General features: G+C 40.7%; 1 protein-coding gene across 2 annotated transcripts; it reads right to left on the reverse strand.

Moving 5' to 3' along the window:
- Positions 1-10,382: 10,382 nt before the first annotated feature.
- hebp2 (heme binding protein 2) lies at positions 10,383-15,570 on the reverse strand. Of its 2 annotated transcripts, XM_042503677.1 has the most exons (5): positions 15,437-15,570; positions 15,059-15,164; positions 13,133-13,268; positions 11,488-11,668; positions 10,385-11,262 (listed from the first exon to the last, which is right to left on the reverse strand). In XM_042503677.1, exons 2-5 carry the CDS (start codon positions 15,131-15,133, stop codon positions 11,079-11,081), a joined length of 576 nt encoding a protein of 191 aa, XP_042359611.1. In that variant the 5' UTR covers positions 15,134-15,164; positions 15,437-15,570; the 3' UTR covers positions 10,385-11,078. The 2 variants fall into 2 exon arrangements, with proteins under 2 accessions (XP_042359613.1, XP_042359611.1); XM_042503679.1 differs by lacking the exon at positions 15,437-15,570 and having other exon boundaries at positions 10,383-11,262; positions 15,059-15,151.
- Between the last annotated feature and the right edge of the window lie 863 nt (positions 15,571-16,433).

Raw genomic sequence — 16,433 nt, forward strand, 5'->3', positions numbered from 1 at the left:
CTGTCTTGGCATGCTATTTTATGCAGTTGTCAGCTGTTTTTGGGATATGTCATTTTTGGACATTTTTCACCACACTTGTATTGCTATTTGGGTCATTTTTTTCAACATGCCAAATTATGGGGGTTTTGGCTCTTTTTGCAACTTTCTATGCAACGGTGTGTCTCGACAGGCTATTTTATGTGGTTTGATGTGATTTTCAATTCTTTTTGGGACATATCATATTTGCAATTTTTGCCATTGCCATTTTTTCTTTCTCTAATTTTTTCAACATGCTATTTTATGGACTTTTGAGGCGTTTTTGCACATTTTAATGGTATGTCGTGTGTCAGCACACTATTTTATGCTGTTTCGAGGTTTTTTCAGCTGTTTTTTGGACATGTCATATTTGGACATTTTTGCCTTACTCGCCTTGCTTTTTCGGTCTCATTTTTCAAGGTTTGCTTTTTTGGTGTTTTGGGCCATTTTTGCCTTACTATAGCCTTGCTTTTTCGGTCATTTTTTTCAACATGTGATTTTATGGTGTTTTGGGCCGTTTTTGCACATTTTAATGCTATGGCGTGTGTCAGCACGCTATTTTATGCTGTTTCGAGGTGTTTTCAGCTGTTTTTGGGACATGTCATAATTTGACATTTTTGCCTTGCTATAGCCTTGCTTTTTCGGTGTTTTTTTTTTCAACATGTGATTTTATGGTGTTTTAGGCCGTTCCTGCACATTTTGTTGCTATGGCATTTGTCAGCACGCTATTTTATGCTGTTTTGAGGTGTTTTCAGCTGTTTTTTTGACATGTCATATTTGGACATTCTTGCCTTACTATAGCCTTGCTTTTTCGGTCTTTTTTTTCAAGGTTTGATTTCATGGTTTTTTAGGCCGTTATTGCGCATTTTAATGCTATGGCGTTTGTCAGCACGCTATTTTATGCTGTTTTAACGTGTGTTCAGCTGTTTTTGGGACATGTCATATTTTGACATTTTTGCCTTACTATAGCCTTGCTTTTTCGCTCTTTTTTTTCAAGGTTTGATTTCACGGTGTTTATGGCCGTTTTTGCACATTTTAATGCTATGGGCATGCACTATTTTCTGCTGTTTTGAGGTGTTTTCAACTGCCTTTGGGACATGTCATATTCTGACATTTTTGCCTTACTATAGCTTGCTTTTTTGGTCTCATTTTTTTCAAGGTTTGCTTTTATGGCGTTTTGGGCCGTTTTTTGCACATTTTAATGCTATGGCGTTTGTCAGCACGCTATTTTATGCTGTTTTGAGGTGTTGTTTTCAGCTGTTTTTGGGACATGTCATATTTTGACATTTTTGCCTTACTATAGCCTTGCTTTTTCGCTCTTTTTTTTCAAGGTTTGCTTGATTACGGTGTTTATGGCCGTTTTTGCACATTTTAATGCTATGGTGTTTGTCAGCACGCTATTTTATGCTGTTTCGAGGTGTTTTCAGCTGTTTTTGGGACATGTCATATTTTGACAGTTTTGCCTTACTATAGCCTTGCTTTTTCGGTCATTTTTTTCAACATGTTTTTATGTTTTTTGGCAGTTTTTGCACATTTTGATGCTATGGCATGTATCAGCAGCATGCTATTTTATGCTGTTTTAAGGTGTTTTCAGCTGTTTTTGGGACATGTCATATTCTGACATTTTTGCCTTACTATAGCCTTGCTTTTTTGGTCTCATTTTTTCAAGGGTGCTTTTATGGCGTTTTGGGCCGTTTTTTGCACATTTTAATGCTATGGTGTTTGTCAGCACGCTATTTTATGCTGTTTTGAGGTGTTTTCAGCTGTTTTTGGGACATGTCATATTTTGACAGTTTTTGCCTTACTATAGCCTTACTTTTTCGGTCATTTTTTTTGATTTCATTGTGTTTTTAGGCTGTTTTTGCACATTTTAATGCTATGGCGTGTATCAGCACGAAATTTTATGTTTTTTTGAGGTGTTTTCAGCTGTTTTTGGATGTCATATTTTGACATTTTTGCCTTACTATAGCCTTGCATCCTCATTCATTTTTTTTCACATGCCAAATTATGGCCTTTTTTTTATCTTTTTTGTAATTTTTCTTATCAGCACAAACAAATGAAGGACCCACAAAGCAAGCACGGCATTTTAGCAGTTCAGGATGTATATTTCAAGAAAGGTCGGTACACGCTTTCAGTCCACAGGCAAAGGTATCAAAAACAGAGGCAAAAGATTTGTCAAAAAACGAGCAAGGATCAATATCTAACACATTGGAATGCTCACTGAGGAGGTAAAGACAATCTGGCACAGAGGAATGGGAAGACAAAGACTAAATACACTGGGGTAGGTAAGACAATGACACACAGGTAAAACTCATTGGGGCGAGGCAGGCGATCGCAGTGGAGGGAAACTTCACAGAGGTGTTTTCAGCTCTTTTTGGGACATGTCATATTTTGACATTTTTGCCATACTATAGCCTTGCTTCTTTTGGCATTTTTTCAACATGCTAAATTATGCTAATTTTAGCGTTTTTTGCAGTATTCTATGCTATGGCGTGTCTCAGCACGCAATTTTATGCTGTTTTGAGGTGTTTTAAGCTAGTTTTGGGATATGTCATATTTTGACATTTTTGCCATACTATAGCCTTGCTTTTTATCGTCTTTTTTTTAACATGCTAAATTCTGGTGTTTTTAGCCGTTTTTGCAATATTCTTTGCTATGGCGTGTCTCAGCACGCTATTTTAGGCTGTTTTGAGGTGTTTTAAGCTATTTTTGGGACATGTCATATTTTGACATTTTTGCCATACTATAGCCTTGCTTTTTATCGTCTTTTTTTTAAACATGCTAAATTCTGGTGTTTTTAGCGTTTTCTTCAACATTTAATGCTATGGCGTGTGTCAGCACGCTATTTTATGCTGTTTTGAGGTGTTTTAAGCTATATTTAGGACATGTCATATTTTGACATTTTTGCCATACTATAGCCTTGCTTTTTATCGTCTTTTTTTTAACAGGCTAAATTCTGGTGTTTTTGGCAGTTTTTGCAACATTTAATGCTATGGTGTGTCTCAGCATGCTATTTTATGCTGTTCTGAGGTGTTTTCAGTTAGTTTTGGGATATGTCATATTTTGACATTTTTGCCATACTATAGCCTTGCTTTTTCGGTCTTATTTTTCAACATGTGATTTTATGGTGTTTTGGGCCGTTTTTGCACATTTTAATGCTATGGTGTGTATCACCACGCTATTTTATGCCGTTTCAAGGTGTTTTCAGTTGTTTTTGGAACATGTCATATTTTGACATTTTTGCCATACTATAGCCTTGCTTTTTCGGTCTCTTTGTTCAAGGTTTGATTTTATGGTGTTTTGGGCTTTTTATGCACATTTTAATGCTATGGCGTGTGTCAGCATGCTATTTTATACTGTTTTGAGGTGTTTTCAGCTGTTTTTGGGACATGTCATATTTTGACATTTTTGCCTTGCTTTTTCGGTCTTTTTGTTCAAGGTTTGATTTTATGGTGTTTTGGGTCGTTTTTGCACATTTTAATGCTATGGCATGTATCAAGACGCGATTTCATGTTGTTTTGAGCTGCTTTTGGGACATGTGAGATTTTGACATTTTTGCCTTACTATAGCCTTGCTTTTTCGGTCATTTTTTTCAACGTGTGATTTTATGGTGTCTTGGGCCATTTTTGCACATTTCAATGCTATGGCGTTTGTCAGCACGCTATTTTATGCTGTTTTGAGGTGTTTTCAGATGTTTTTGGGACATGTCATATTTTGACATAATTTGCCATACTATAAAATGGCATTTTCTGTTATTTTTTGGACATGACATACTATGGTGTTTTCTGGCTTTTATTCAAGACTGTTAGCCATGACGTGTCACTGCATGCTACTTAATGTTGTTTTCAGCTGTTTCTGGAACATTTCATATTTTGACATTTTTCGCCATACTATTTTATGGCATTTTTGGACGTTTTTTTTTCGACATGCTATATAATGATATTTCGGGGCACTTTTGCAACATTCTATACCATGACTTCCCATCCATCCATCCATTTTCTTCCGCCCATCCATTGTCGGGTCACGGGGGCAGCAGCCTAAGAAGGGAAGCCCAGACTTCCCTCTCCCCAGCCACTTCGTCCAGCTCTTCCCCAGTGATCCCGAGGTGTTCCCAGGCCAGCTGAGAGACATAGTCTCTCAAGCGTGTCCTGGGTCTTCCCCAGGTCTCCTATCCTGAACACCTCACCAAGGAGGTGTCTGGGAGGCATCCTAATTAGATGCCCAAGTCACCTCATCTGGCTCTTCTCAACGCGGAGGAGCAGTAGCTCTACTTCAAGCTCCTCCCGGATGACCGAGCTTCTCACCCTATCTCTAAGGGAGAGCCCCGCCACTCTACGGAGGAAGCTCTTTTCAGCCACTTGTACCCGCAATCTTGTTCTTTCAGGCACTACCCAAAGCTCGTGACCATAGGTGAGGGAAGGAACGAAGATCCACCGGTAAATCGAGAGCTTTGCCTTTCAGCTCAGTTCCGTCTTCACCACGACAGATCGGAGTCCACATTACTGCAGACGCTGCACCGATCCACCTGTTGATCTTCTGTTCCATGCTTCCCTCACTCGTGAACAAGACCCCAAGGTACTTAAACTCCTCCACTTGGGGCAGGATCTCATCCCCGATCTGGAGGGGGCACTCCACCTTTTTCCGGCTGAGAACCATGGCCTCGGATTTGGAGGTGCTGATTTTCATCCTGGCCGCTTCACACTCGGCTGCGAACCGATCCAGTGAGAGCTGAAGGTCATGGCCCGATGAAGCCAACAGGACCACATTATCTGCAAAGAGCAGAGACCCAATCCTAAGGTCACCAAACCGGACCCCCTCAACACCCTGGCTGCGCCTAGAAATTCTGTCCATAAAAGTTATGAACAGAACAGGTGACAAAGGGCAGCCGTGGCGGAGTCCAACCCTCACCGGAAACGAGTTCAACTTACTGCCGGCAATGTGGACCAAGCTCTGGCACCGGTCATACAGGGAATGGACAGCTGGTATCAGGGGGTCGAAACCCCATATTCCCGGAGAACACCCCACAGGACTCCCCGAGAGACACGGTCGAATGCCTTCTCCAAGTCCACAAAGCACATGTGGACTGGCTGGGCAAACCCCCATGCATCCTCAAGGATCCTACCAAGGGTCCAGAGCTGGTCCACAGTTCCACGACCGGGGCAAAAACCACATTGCTCCTCCTGAAACCGAGGTTCGACTGTCCGTCGGACCCTCCTCTCTAGTACCCCTGAATAGACCTTACCAGGGAGGCTGAGGAGTGTGATCCCCCTGTAGTTGGAACACACCCCCCGGCCCCCCTTCTTGAAAAGAGGGACCACCACCCCGGTCTGCCAGTCCAGAGGCACTGCCCCCAATGTCCATGCAATGTTGCAGAGTCGTGTCAACCATGACAGCCCAACAAAATCCGGGGCCTTAAGGAAGTCTGGGAGGACCTCATCCACCCCCGGGGCCCTGCCATCAAGCGTTTTTTTGACCACCTTGGCAACCTCAGCCCCAGAGATAGAGGAGCCCATCCCCGAGTCCCCAGGCCCTGCTTCCTCACTGGAAGGCATGTCTGTGGGATTGAGGAGGTCTTTGAAGTATTCCTTCCACTGATCCACAACGTCCTGAGTCCAGGTCCAGCAGTGCCCCGTCTCCATCATACACAGTGTTGACAGAGCACTGCTTCCCTCTCCTGAGATGCCGGATGGTGGTCCAGAACCTCTTCGAAGCCATCCAGAAGTCGCTCTCCATGGTCTCACTGAACTCCTCCCGTGCCCGGTTTTTCGCCTCGGCGACTGCTGTAGCTGCATTCCGCTTGGCCTGTCGGTACCTATCTTCTGCCTCTGCAGTCCCACAGGCCAAGAAGGCCCGAAAGGACTCCTTCTTCAGCCTGAAGGCATCCCACCCAAGGGTTTGGGTGTTGCCACCCCAACAGGCACCGACCACCTTACACCCACAGCACCAGTCGGCCGCCTCAGCAATGGAGGCACGGAACATGGCCCACGCGGACTCAGTGTCCCCCGCCTCCACCGGGACATGGTCAAAGCTCTCCCAGAGGTGGGAGTTGAAGCTCCTTCGGATGGGAGACTCTGCCAGACGTTCCCAGCAGACCCTCACAATGCGTTTTGGTCAGCCAGGTCTGACCGGCGTCCTCCCACACCATCTGAGCCAACTCACCACCAGGTGGTGATCGGTTGACAGCTCCACCCCTCTCTTCACCCGAGTGTCAAAGACATGCGGCCGCAAGTCCGACGATACAACTACAAAGTCGATCATCGAACTGCGGCCTAGGGTGTCCCGATGCCAAGTGCGTATATGGACACCCTTATGCCTGAACATGGTGTTTGTTATGGACAATCTGTGGAGAGCACAGAAGTCCAATAACAGAACACCACTTGGGTTCAGATCAGGGGGGCCATTCCTCCCAATCACGCCCCTCCAGGTCTCACTGTCGTTGCCAACGTGAGCGTTGAAGTCCCCCAGCAGAACAAGGGAGTCCCCAGAAGGAGCATTCTCCAGCACCCACTCTAAGGACTCCAAAAAGGGTGGATACTCTGAACTGCTGTTTGGACCGTAGGCACAAACAACAGTCAGGATCCGCTCCCCCCACCCGAAGGCAGAGGGTGGCTACCCTGTCATTCACCGGGGTAAACTCCAACGTACAGGCACACATCCGGGCGAGGGAAACTCTGAACCCTGAACTCTGAGTCTTCTTTTTCATCAAGGGGTCCATTGAGCTACACTTTGTCTGGTCCCTCCCCTAGGACCTGTTTGCCATGGGTGACCCTACCAGGGGCATAAAGGCCCCCGACAACCGAGCTCCTAGGATCACTGGGACACGCAAACCCCTCCACCACGATAAGGTGGTAGCTCAGGGAGGGGGTGAAAATGACGTGTGACATGCTATTTCATGTTGTTTTCAGCTGTTTTTGGGACATGTCATATTTTACCATTTTTTTTGCCATACTATAGTATGACATTTTCAGGCATTTTTTCGACATGCCATTTTTTGGTATTTTGGCCCACTTTTGCAATATTCTATTCTTCTCTGGCATAAATACGTTGGTTTGACTCAACAAAGTACTTACTAATATCATAGAGGAGTTTGGTAGAGTGGATAATCTACCTGACTGGTAAGCAAGAAGATGATAGTTTGAGTCCTATTGGATGCATTCTATTTTATTTTATTTATGCAGGAAAACTTCATTTGGGGGTAGATTCATACAGTTTAGACACTGATTGTGACAATGCGGACAAAATAAGGCACTTAAAGTTGCGTAGTATGTTGTTGGCCCATAAATGAGGTGAAGTGGTCCTGAAACAGGTAAAAAGCAGTGTCAGGGGGCATTGGTGGCTGAGTGGATAAAACAGGCACCCCATGAATAAAGGCAGTGTCCTTGCTGCAGTGGTGGTTTCTTTCTCATCTGTCAGTCAACTTTCAACAGACGTTGCTGCTGATACTGAATTTTGCCCTGAAAAATCTTACATAAAACATATTGACTGAGTCTTCCCCAGACATCACTGCCTACAAATTAGGTGCATAGATGTAACAAGTATTGATGAGTTTGGCTTAGTAGACTACCATTTTGGCTGGTGTGCAAGAGGACACTGGTTCGAACCCGACTGGAAGCATTTTATTTTATTTATGCTGGAAAATATCATTTGGCCGTAGATGCATAGAGTTTAGACAGATTGTGACACTGCAGACAAATTAAGGCACTTAAAGTTGTGTAATATGTCGTTTGGGCCCATAAATGAGGTGAAGTGATCCCGAAACAGGTAAAAGCAGTATCAGCAGATGCATCTGTCGAAATCAAGGAATATCGGTAAGGAAATTTCAAAGTAAAATCTGTGGCAATTTAGAAACTGTGATTTAATAACACACTTTGTCCATTAGAGAGTACTGACATGTTTTAATATTCAAGTGTATAGTATTTTGTTTGTGACAAAATTTTCTTCTTGTCTTGTATATGTATAGTTTTCACCAATTCTGGCATTATCCATGAAATCTCAGCCGTGGATTTTGTAGTGTTGCATAACTGCAACAGCTGGCTAACCCACTAAGCCAAACCTCCTGACACTTTAACTGTTTTTGATGCTCTCTTTCACACTCTTGTTTGGACAGCAGTCTTTAAAACTCACTTGTCCTGGATAAAGTTCAATCTCACAACCTGGAACACTCTTAGAGCTAGAGCTCGACATTATTTTTCCCTCTGTGGTGTGGACAGCTGCTTGTAAATATCATCTGCCCTCAGTGTGGTTTGAACCAACAATCTCAAGGTCCACAGGGAAGTGCTCTAAGCAACTGAGCTAAGCTGTGCATGCAGCTTTAATTTTAGGTGGTTTTAAGCTGTTTTTGGGACAGGTCATATTTTGACATTTTTCACCATACTGCAGTATGGAATTTTTGGTTGTTGTTTCGACATGCTATATTATGGTGCTTTTGGTTGTTTTGCATCATTCTCTGCCATGACATTTCTCTATATGCCATTTTGTGTGGTTTTCAGCTGTTTTGGGATATGTCATATTTTGACATTTTTCACCGTACTATAGTATGACATTTTCGGTCGTTTTCCGACATGCTATACTGTGGTGTTTTGGGCAATTGTTGCAACATTCTATTGTGATATATGTACAGATTGGTTTGGATATAGGAGTGTAAAAATGGAGAATTTTATTGACAGGTCTGTTTGTAAAGTCTGGGTGAGAGCAGCACTGCAGGTGATCAAGAAAAAAGAGGCAGATAGAATGGTGCTAACAATATCTTGTTTAATATGCAAAGGATTTAGCAACAGATTAGTAATTGCACCAGCCTGAGCTCACATTTCAGCAACAGGGTGTGCAACTCCTCCTGTTGTCTGTCAGACAGATCTGTTCTGATAGTCAGCTCGATGTATCAAACAGTCCAGACAGCTCAATACCTTCAATGCACACTGTAATTGTTGGACAGTTCCCAATAAATGTCTCTGTGGCCCTCATCTCCTCTAGTGTGCCCTCAACCCCTGTCCCTCTGACCTCAGCAGCAGGGACAGCTAAGTCAAAGCTGGCTGAGAGGCAGCTAGCCTCCTACAAAATCTGGCGATGTGACTTGCTTGTCTGCATTGGTGGCAAATGGGCCTACCTTGTTCATCCAAGTCATGCATATGGGGAGCTGGTCGCTGTCGCTCCCTTCTGGATTGTACTGGGGGCTGTGGTGCAGTGATGGGAGGCTGGAGGAGTGGCTTGATCTCTCTTAACAGCTGTTGGGTTACTCCTGACATTTGTAATTTAACGTCTTCCATGATCTCCTTTTTCAACTTCTCAATTCAGCTACAAAGGAGCTGCGCTGCATTCAAGGACCCACAAAAAACGTCCAATATTAGAGTGACCACACACGCCCCTCCCAGTGATTAGATATTATTAACCACTGCATGTCAAAAATCTGTGCCCTTTGATACCAATCTTTTTATTTTTATTTGAAACAATAACAACGGAATGAATAATATGAGAAAAACATATTTAATGCTATAGTATGGTTTTTTATGCTATTTTGGACCACAAAGTTGTTTTTCCTGAGACCTGATGCAGGTGTGTCTGGTCGAGATTTACAATGACTCAGTTGCTCATCATTTCGAGTTTGATAGCAGTAACAAGAAGTGGAGTCTGAGATCAGATAAACTTAAATTCACCAACATTTGTCAGGCAGGCAGACAGAGTCACCTTCACAGCAGCAACACTGACTGACAGGAGGAAATACCTGCTGTCAGTGTTTGCAGGTGACCTACAATTTCTTTCAAGTTTTTCTAAACACAACAAAGACACATCTATTTGTACACTGAAAGCGTGATCGGTCGCTGTAATCATTCTACACTGACTGCAAGGAGATCTTTTCTTAAGGTGACTCCAGTGTCAGTGACAGGACAAAATCCTGTTTGCTCAGACTTATAAAGTCAGTTTCTCTACACAAATGTCCTTTTATGAGCAATGTTTACTTGCCAAAATGCAGTAACATCAAAAGGAAATTTTGTACTTTGCAAAAACTAAAATGTGAAAGCTTTAACAACCTAAAGAGTAAAGGCTAGTATTTTTCAACCTGGGCCCTATTTTACCATGTTTCTGTGTCAAAGTGACAAATGGGAACAACAATTTTTAAATACTGGTCCAGTATTGAGTGACACCGCTGCAGACAGGAGCAAGGAAACTGCAATGTAACCACATGAGGCATGTTCACACCGTCAATGTATGTGCACTGAAGGTTCTTACTTTTGTCACTGGCAGGCTCAGATTGTTATCTCAGGCTGATGCTGATTAAACAAAAAGGATCTTGTTCTTCAACGTGAAGGTCTTCCTCTGTAGGGATCCTTTCCATAGTGTTGTCAGACACTTCAAATAACAATCTGAGCCTGTCAGTGGCAAAACAAGCACTTTCAGTGGATGTACATTGAGGGCGTGTGTATGCTCCGAGTGCTTACACTGAAACAGCCAGCCTCGCGGCTGCCTGTTGCAGCCCTCTCGCTCAATACTGGACCAGTTTCAAAAACTGTGGTTCCCATTGGACAGTAAGACACAAAGACATTGGAAAATAGGATCCAGGTGGATAAATGTTCACTGTTAAAAAAATCATGAATGAATAGCAATTAGCAATTCAGTGTATATTTAAAAAACTTATTAAAAAATGATGAGGCACTTTTTTTGTCATGATAAAATGCACTAAACAAAAGACTATTTTCTGACTACTTGGCTCCATCTGTTGGAATTAAGGTTTCACTGTATCCTGTTTTTTTTATGGCTTTTTTGTTTATGACTTCCCAGAGCTCTTGTTATGATTAGCTTGGTCCCTTTCTCATGACTTTCAGTGCGTGTATATCCAGTTACTTTTAGTCAAAGCAAATACATCAAAAGACACAATTAGACATGAAAAAATGTCAGTACGACCTTTAAAAATTCCATTTTGTTCATCATACATTCATAATAGCTATGATTTTTTTTCCCTTTGGACATTAGTAAGTGCTGTGCTAGGTGTTATAAAATGATCATGTAAATTTCTTCCTCTAAAATAGGACAGCTGTAGCGGGCAGAGTGTTGCATGACCTGGAAACTTCCTACTCCTGCTCCTTCTTGAGGACCCAGACCTCGTTCCTGCGGTTGATGAGTTTGAAGGGACTGTCATAGCCGGCTGCGTAGAACGGCTTGTCGACGTATTGGACTCCATCCCTCTGCAGGCTCTCGATGAGTTTCAGGAGCTCCTCACGCTTCATTTTTTCATTGGCAAAACCACCGAATGTCCTAGAGGAGGGAGCAAGAAAAGAATCTGGGGTAATGTTATGCATATCAGGGATTTCGAATCTTCATTTTACCAGTTCTCTTCTAACTGTACTTTTATTTGTTATGCTGTGTGCAATTGACTGGACATATAAAAGACTTACCAGGTTAATTTTTACACTTTTACACAATATCACCTTGAATTAGTAATTATATGCATAATCAATGGTTGTCAAGGTTGTATTTTACCTTACGTAAGCTGTGAACTCTTTCCTGTGCTCCACAAACACCTCCGGATCGCTCGGTGACGGTGGATTGTCCTGATGCTCCTCTGGGATGTAGAAGGATACAGTGAACTGAGATTCACATGTAGGTCCGGCTCCAGGGTCCACGCGGCATGTCACAGGGGCCGTCATCTCCACTTCCACCTCTGAAGAACAAGGAAATATGAACTTAAATTTAAAAGGGGCACTGTGTGGGGTTTGGTAGCATCTAGCAATGGACTGCAGGTTGCAATCAGCTCAAACTTTCCCCATGTGCCAAACATGACCTCCCAGTTATAATACCTTCAGTGTTTATTGTTTAGGAGCCGAAGTATCCACAGAGGTCTTCTCCTCACCAAAACAAACAGACCAAGGGATGCATAAAACTCTGTGTAGAATTACAACTTAAACTGTTTTGTCAGATTTATAAAGCTGTCCATACCCCTGATTCTGATAAAGAGAAATATCACTGAGACAAAAATAAATGAATGTATGTAAACAACAATAAATCTATAACCTAATAAAGAAAGAAATAACATTTAAGAGAGCCCTGTAATATATCTGAACAATCTCTTGGTAAAAAAAGCATTAAAGACCCATAAAGGCAAGAATGATACCAAGGATGGCAGTTTAAAAATTATTAAGAATGTTATATGAACGAGATGGCTCTGAAAACACATATCTTAGAAAAAATTATATTCAAAAAAGTATTTTTTTCAAAAGACTAATTGGCAAAAAAATCATCTATCTCTAAATTTACATTTAATCTCATCCTCATCATTTTACCCGCAGCTATCTGTTCTGAAAACGTGTACACCTACTTTGAAGACTATATGAGGTGGACACATTCTTCTTTAATAAATACCAGTTTATGTATAGAAAAAGGCGTACATGTGTTTTTTGTTCATACACATCATTTATGCATCATACGTGCCGATTGGCATTAATGATAAAGTGAAATAAATTTATCATGTAAAAATGAGGCTCATGATTAGTCTGATGTAAAATCAGCTTCTGTGATTGAAAATATATTAAATCTTCTAAACAAACTCCGAGCTGCCAGCTGGTGGATTAAACCTCCTTACAAAATGATACCTGAACAGATGGCAGACATGTAACCACAATATGTGATGTAGAGGATTAAACTGCAGATTTACACATCATACTCTCCTCACACTGCAGACCTCAGTAGTTACAGGCATAAACAATATATATTCTCATAAATAATGCTGCTCTAAACTGCTGACTAAGACAAAGGCAGCGACTCTGTTACAAACTGCTGAGCAAGAACTAAAGTGCACTTTTTCATTGACTCTTGCATTTATTCATCAGCTCTCTTTTCTTCACGCCAAAGTTATCCATAACTTCATTTTGCAACATCTGAACATCATTAACTTGCCTGATTGTGTTTATTCAGGTTTAATTTTATTAAGAGAACTGTGTGGCTTTACATTTGTTTTTGTTTGTTTTACACCACAATTTACCTGCCTAAAACACTTGTCTAAAGTCTCAAAAATAAAGAATATGTCATGCTTCACAAAATACTTAATTGATCAGACATTGCCTGTTTTTTTCTTTTCACCATACATAAATACATGTGGCATTTTGGGAACAAAATTAATTGAACTCACTGTTGTGGTTGTTGCCTTTAATGTAGCTGAAGAGCCGGCGGAAGCCAGCGTTCATGGCTGCATCCCAGTGCATCCCGCTCAGAGTGGTGCTCATCCATTTAGTGGCATGGTAGGTGCGGATCTCATAGTCTTGTGCCTGCAAAACAAGCATATATTCACACACTCATAACAAATAAACCCTTTTAAACCCGAGCAAATTGGCTTGATTTCTTCTAAAAACATGGGAAGAAAATGAGCATCCTCAAAAGAAATTACCCCAAATTTAACAAAAAATTGTATAACAGTTACAAAAAAATTAACTTAAAATTATCAAGAAAAGAAAATTACAAAAATACATATAAATTTCCTGAAAAAAAGTGCTCAAAAAAAAGATAATAATAATAATATACATATTCTGTAACTTAACTTTAATAAATATAGAATCATAATAATCATAAATATAGTTTTCTGAACATTTTCCTAGCAATTCTCCCTCCCTCTCTTTTCAAAAAGTAATTTTCAGGTTCTTTTCTTGTCACCTTTTACCAATGTCTTGCTTGCTGCCTTTTTTCAATGTTTTCAAAAGAAATCAAACTGATTTGCTGCTCAGGTTTCAAGGTTTAAATAATTGTGAAAGGTGTCTGAATGCAGCACAAGGAAACTTAAGTCGATCCAGGTTTCAAAGGGTTATTCTGTTGATCATTTTTCAATAAATCATTTAATTTATAAAATGTCAGAAACCAGTGGAAAACAACACTCATACTAAAAAACACACTATTTAAAATTAACTATGATAAAAAGCAGCAAAATGTCACAGAAGCTGGAGCAAGCAATTATTTGGAACTTTGAACTGATAAACGATAACGAGCTGTTCAGAACCAACAGGCCTTTATTCAAGGAAGACACCTGAAATTAATGTTGGCTGAATTCCTTTTAGCTGCTTTGATTTTAGGATCCTTGTATCCTGCATGCTTGGTCAGTTTTACTCTCACTGGAGCTATTGAATAGAACAGAGCCAGCATTAATGTCATGAGAAACACTTGTGCTTTTCCTACTGTGACAAGTAAAAATGTCTGCTGTGATAAAGGCCTATAAATTATCTATTGATTGACTATTTTTTAGCACTACAGACAAGTTTGGAAAATCATTACTAACAAGCTGTCATCCTAGGATGTTATTTTGTCCTAACATCACAGTTCAAAGCCCCGCACTCCGTTCACGATGATATACAACAAAGAAAATTGGCAATTCCCCACATTTGAGAAGATGGACTAACTTATATTTTAAGTTAGGGACTGGTTGCTATTAATCAGAGGGAAGGGAGGGTGCAATGGGGGAAAGGAAAAAAAATAGCACTGGAGGAGGACATATGTTTTTATTTTAGCTTGGGTGGGGGCCACACAACTTTAAATGGTTGAGTTTTAAGGGCATGTTTTCTACAAATAAAAAACTAAACTAACTAAACTAATTAATTAAAAGATACACTATTTTTCATAGCCAGAAATTGTAAATAAATAAATAAATAAAAAGAGCCAGATTCTGATAAATAAAGAACATAATAATTAAAAAAAAAGTGACACCCCATTTACCCTCTCCTTTGATAATGAAATTAAGTCCCTTATTTATAACAGGGGGAGATTCATAAATTTCCCCCAGTCACTCTCACTCAGGGAGGTTAAATTAAAAATATTTGTGGCTTTGGGATCAGTTTTTTTTATTTTTTTATTTTTTATAAACCTAAACAAAAACTAAGTCACACCGCATCCACCCCCACCTCTGATAAATAAAGTACAGCCCGTTATAATTTAACTTTTACTGCTTAACTCAAGTGTTGATGTAACAGTTCAGCACTAACTTAACGACATCTCTTGTCACATGGCAGCGTGTCAAACAGATCAGGGTGAGGTTTACTGTCATTCTTTATAAGTGAATCCGGGAAACATTTACTTTTTTCTCTTCTGCTGTGAATTTTGGGTTCTGTAGTCCGGTTGAGAGCAGAACTTGTCCCAGAGCTTTTCTCATGACTGATGTGAAGGGAGGAGGTCAAAGCTGTCTGTTTGGAGTAAAACATCGACAATTTCAGACGTTTTACAACCACAATAATACATATCACAAGACATTATAAAACCTCATATGACCGGTTACATCACGAGACTAGTTATGTATCCAGACGCATCTTAGCTTATAAAACAACTCTGCATTCAGTAAATAATTTATATGTCGCTGAGTAATTCTTCGCCGCATAGCTTAACGCTTTTTAAAAAATGTTATCACCTTGTTAGTTCTAAAACAGTATAATACAAACAAAAAAAAGGGATTTGTTACCTGTAAAGTCGTGCGGTTTGGTGCAGTCGCGGTGAGCAGCGCGTTTGTTTACATGTCATCGCTTCCTGTCACATCAAGCTGAAATCTGATTGGCTGAGCAAATGGAACTTCAAAATAAGAGTCCCGCAACAGCGCTGAGTAAATGAAAAGGGCAGAAAGGTTCAACTTTGTTCACAATTTAAGCATAGTTTGGGTTTGTTTGAGTTCCCAACAACAATCATGTCATACAGTTCTTCAGGAACAGGACTAAATGAGAGTAATTTTGAGTTAAAATGACACAATAAACGCACAAATCTAACAAAAACTAGCGTCATCTGGAGGGGGTGCATTTTGTGGCAGACCACATATGTATTAAGTGTGGAAAAAATGCAAATCCATCTATAACTTTAACTGGGAAAACACACATTTTTTCTATGTTTGCCAAGGCATGATCTCAAGTTTATGTAAAACACAATACGTGATAGAAAGGCAGGGACTGTGTAATATAAAGAGAGGATATGTCTTCTGCCAAGTCAACATTGTGAATCCCCATATAAATTTTGTAAAAAAAAATATGAACACAAACTCCATATTTACCAAGGTTGGTATGATCTGGTCATATTTTCAGTCCCATTCCCAGTGTACAGCTCTGATGACTGACTGGGTGCATCTGTAAAGTAATCCACATATGGGGTGACTCATCATGCATGCCAAAATCAAGTTTAACCTTTATTATTTCAGATTGTATTTTACTCACATGGTGCATTTTGGTAAACAAGCTTGAACGCAACAGGTCCCACCAAACAGCTTCATCCAGCCATGGTCATCATCACTCACACTATAGTCTAAATCCAATATTACTAGGCACTTAAACGCCATTTCTGGGAAGAGCAGGTCCCATTTATTTACTACATTAGAATTATTTACATCATCGGGATCGATAGCTAACTTTACAAGAAAAAAATAAGTAATTTGCAGTATTTAAGAAACACACAGTCCAGGCGATATGAGGCACAAC

Source organism: Plectropomus leopardus, chromosome 16 (assembly GCF_008729295.1).
Source record: "Plectropomus leopardus isolate mb chromosome 16, YSFRI_Pleo_2.0, whole genome shotgun sequence".
In the NCBI taxonomy this organism is placed as follows: Eukaryota; Metazoa; Chordata; class Actinopteri; order Perciformes; family Serranidae; genus Plectropomus; species Plectropomus leopardus.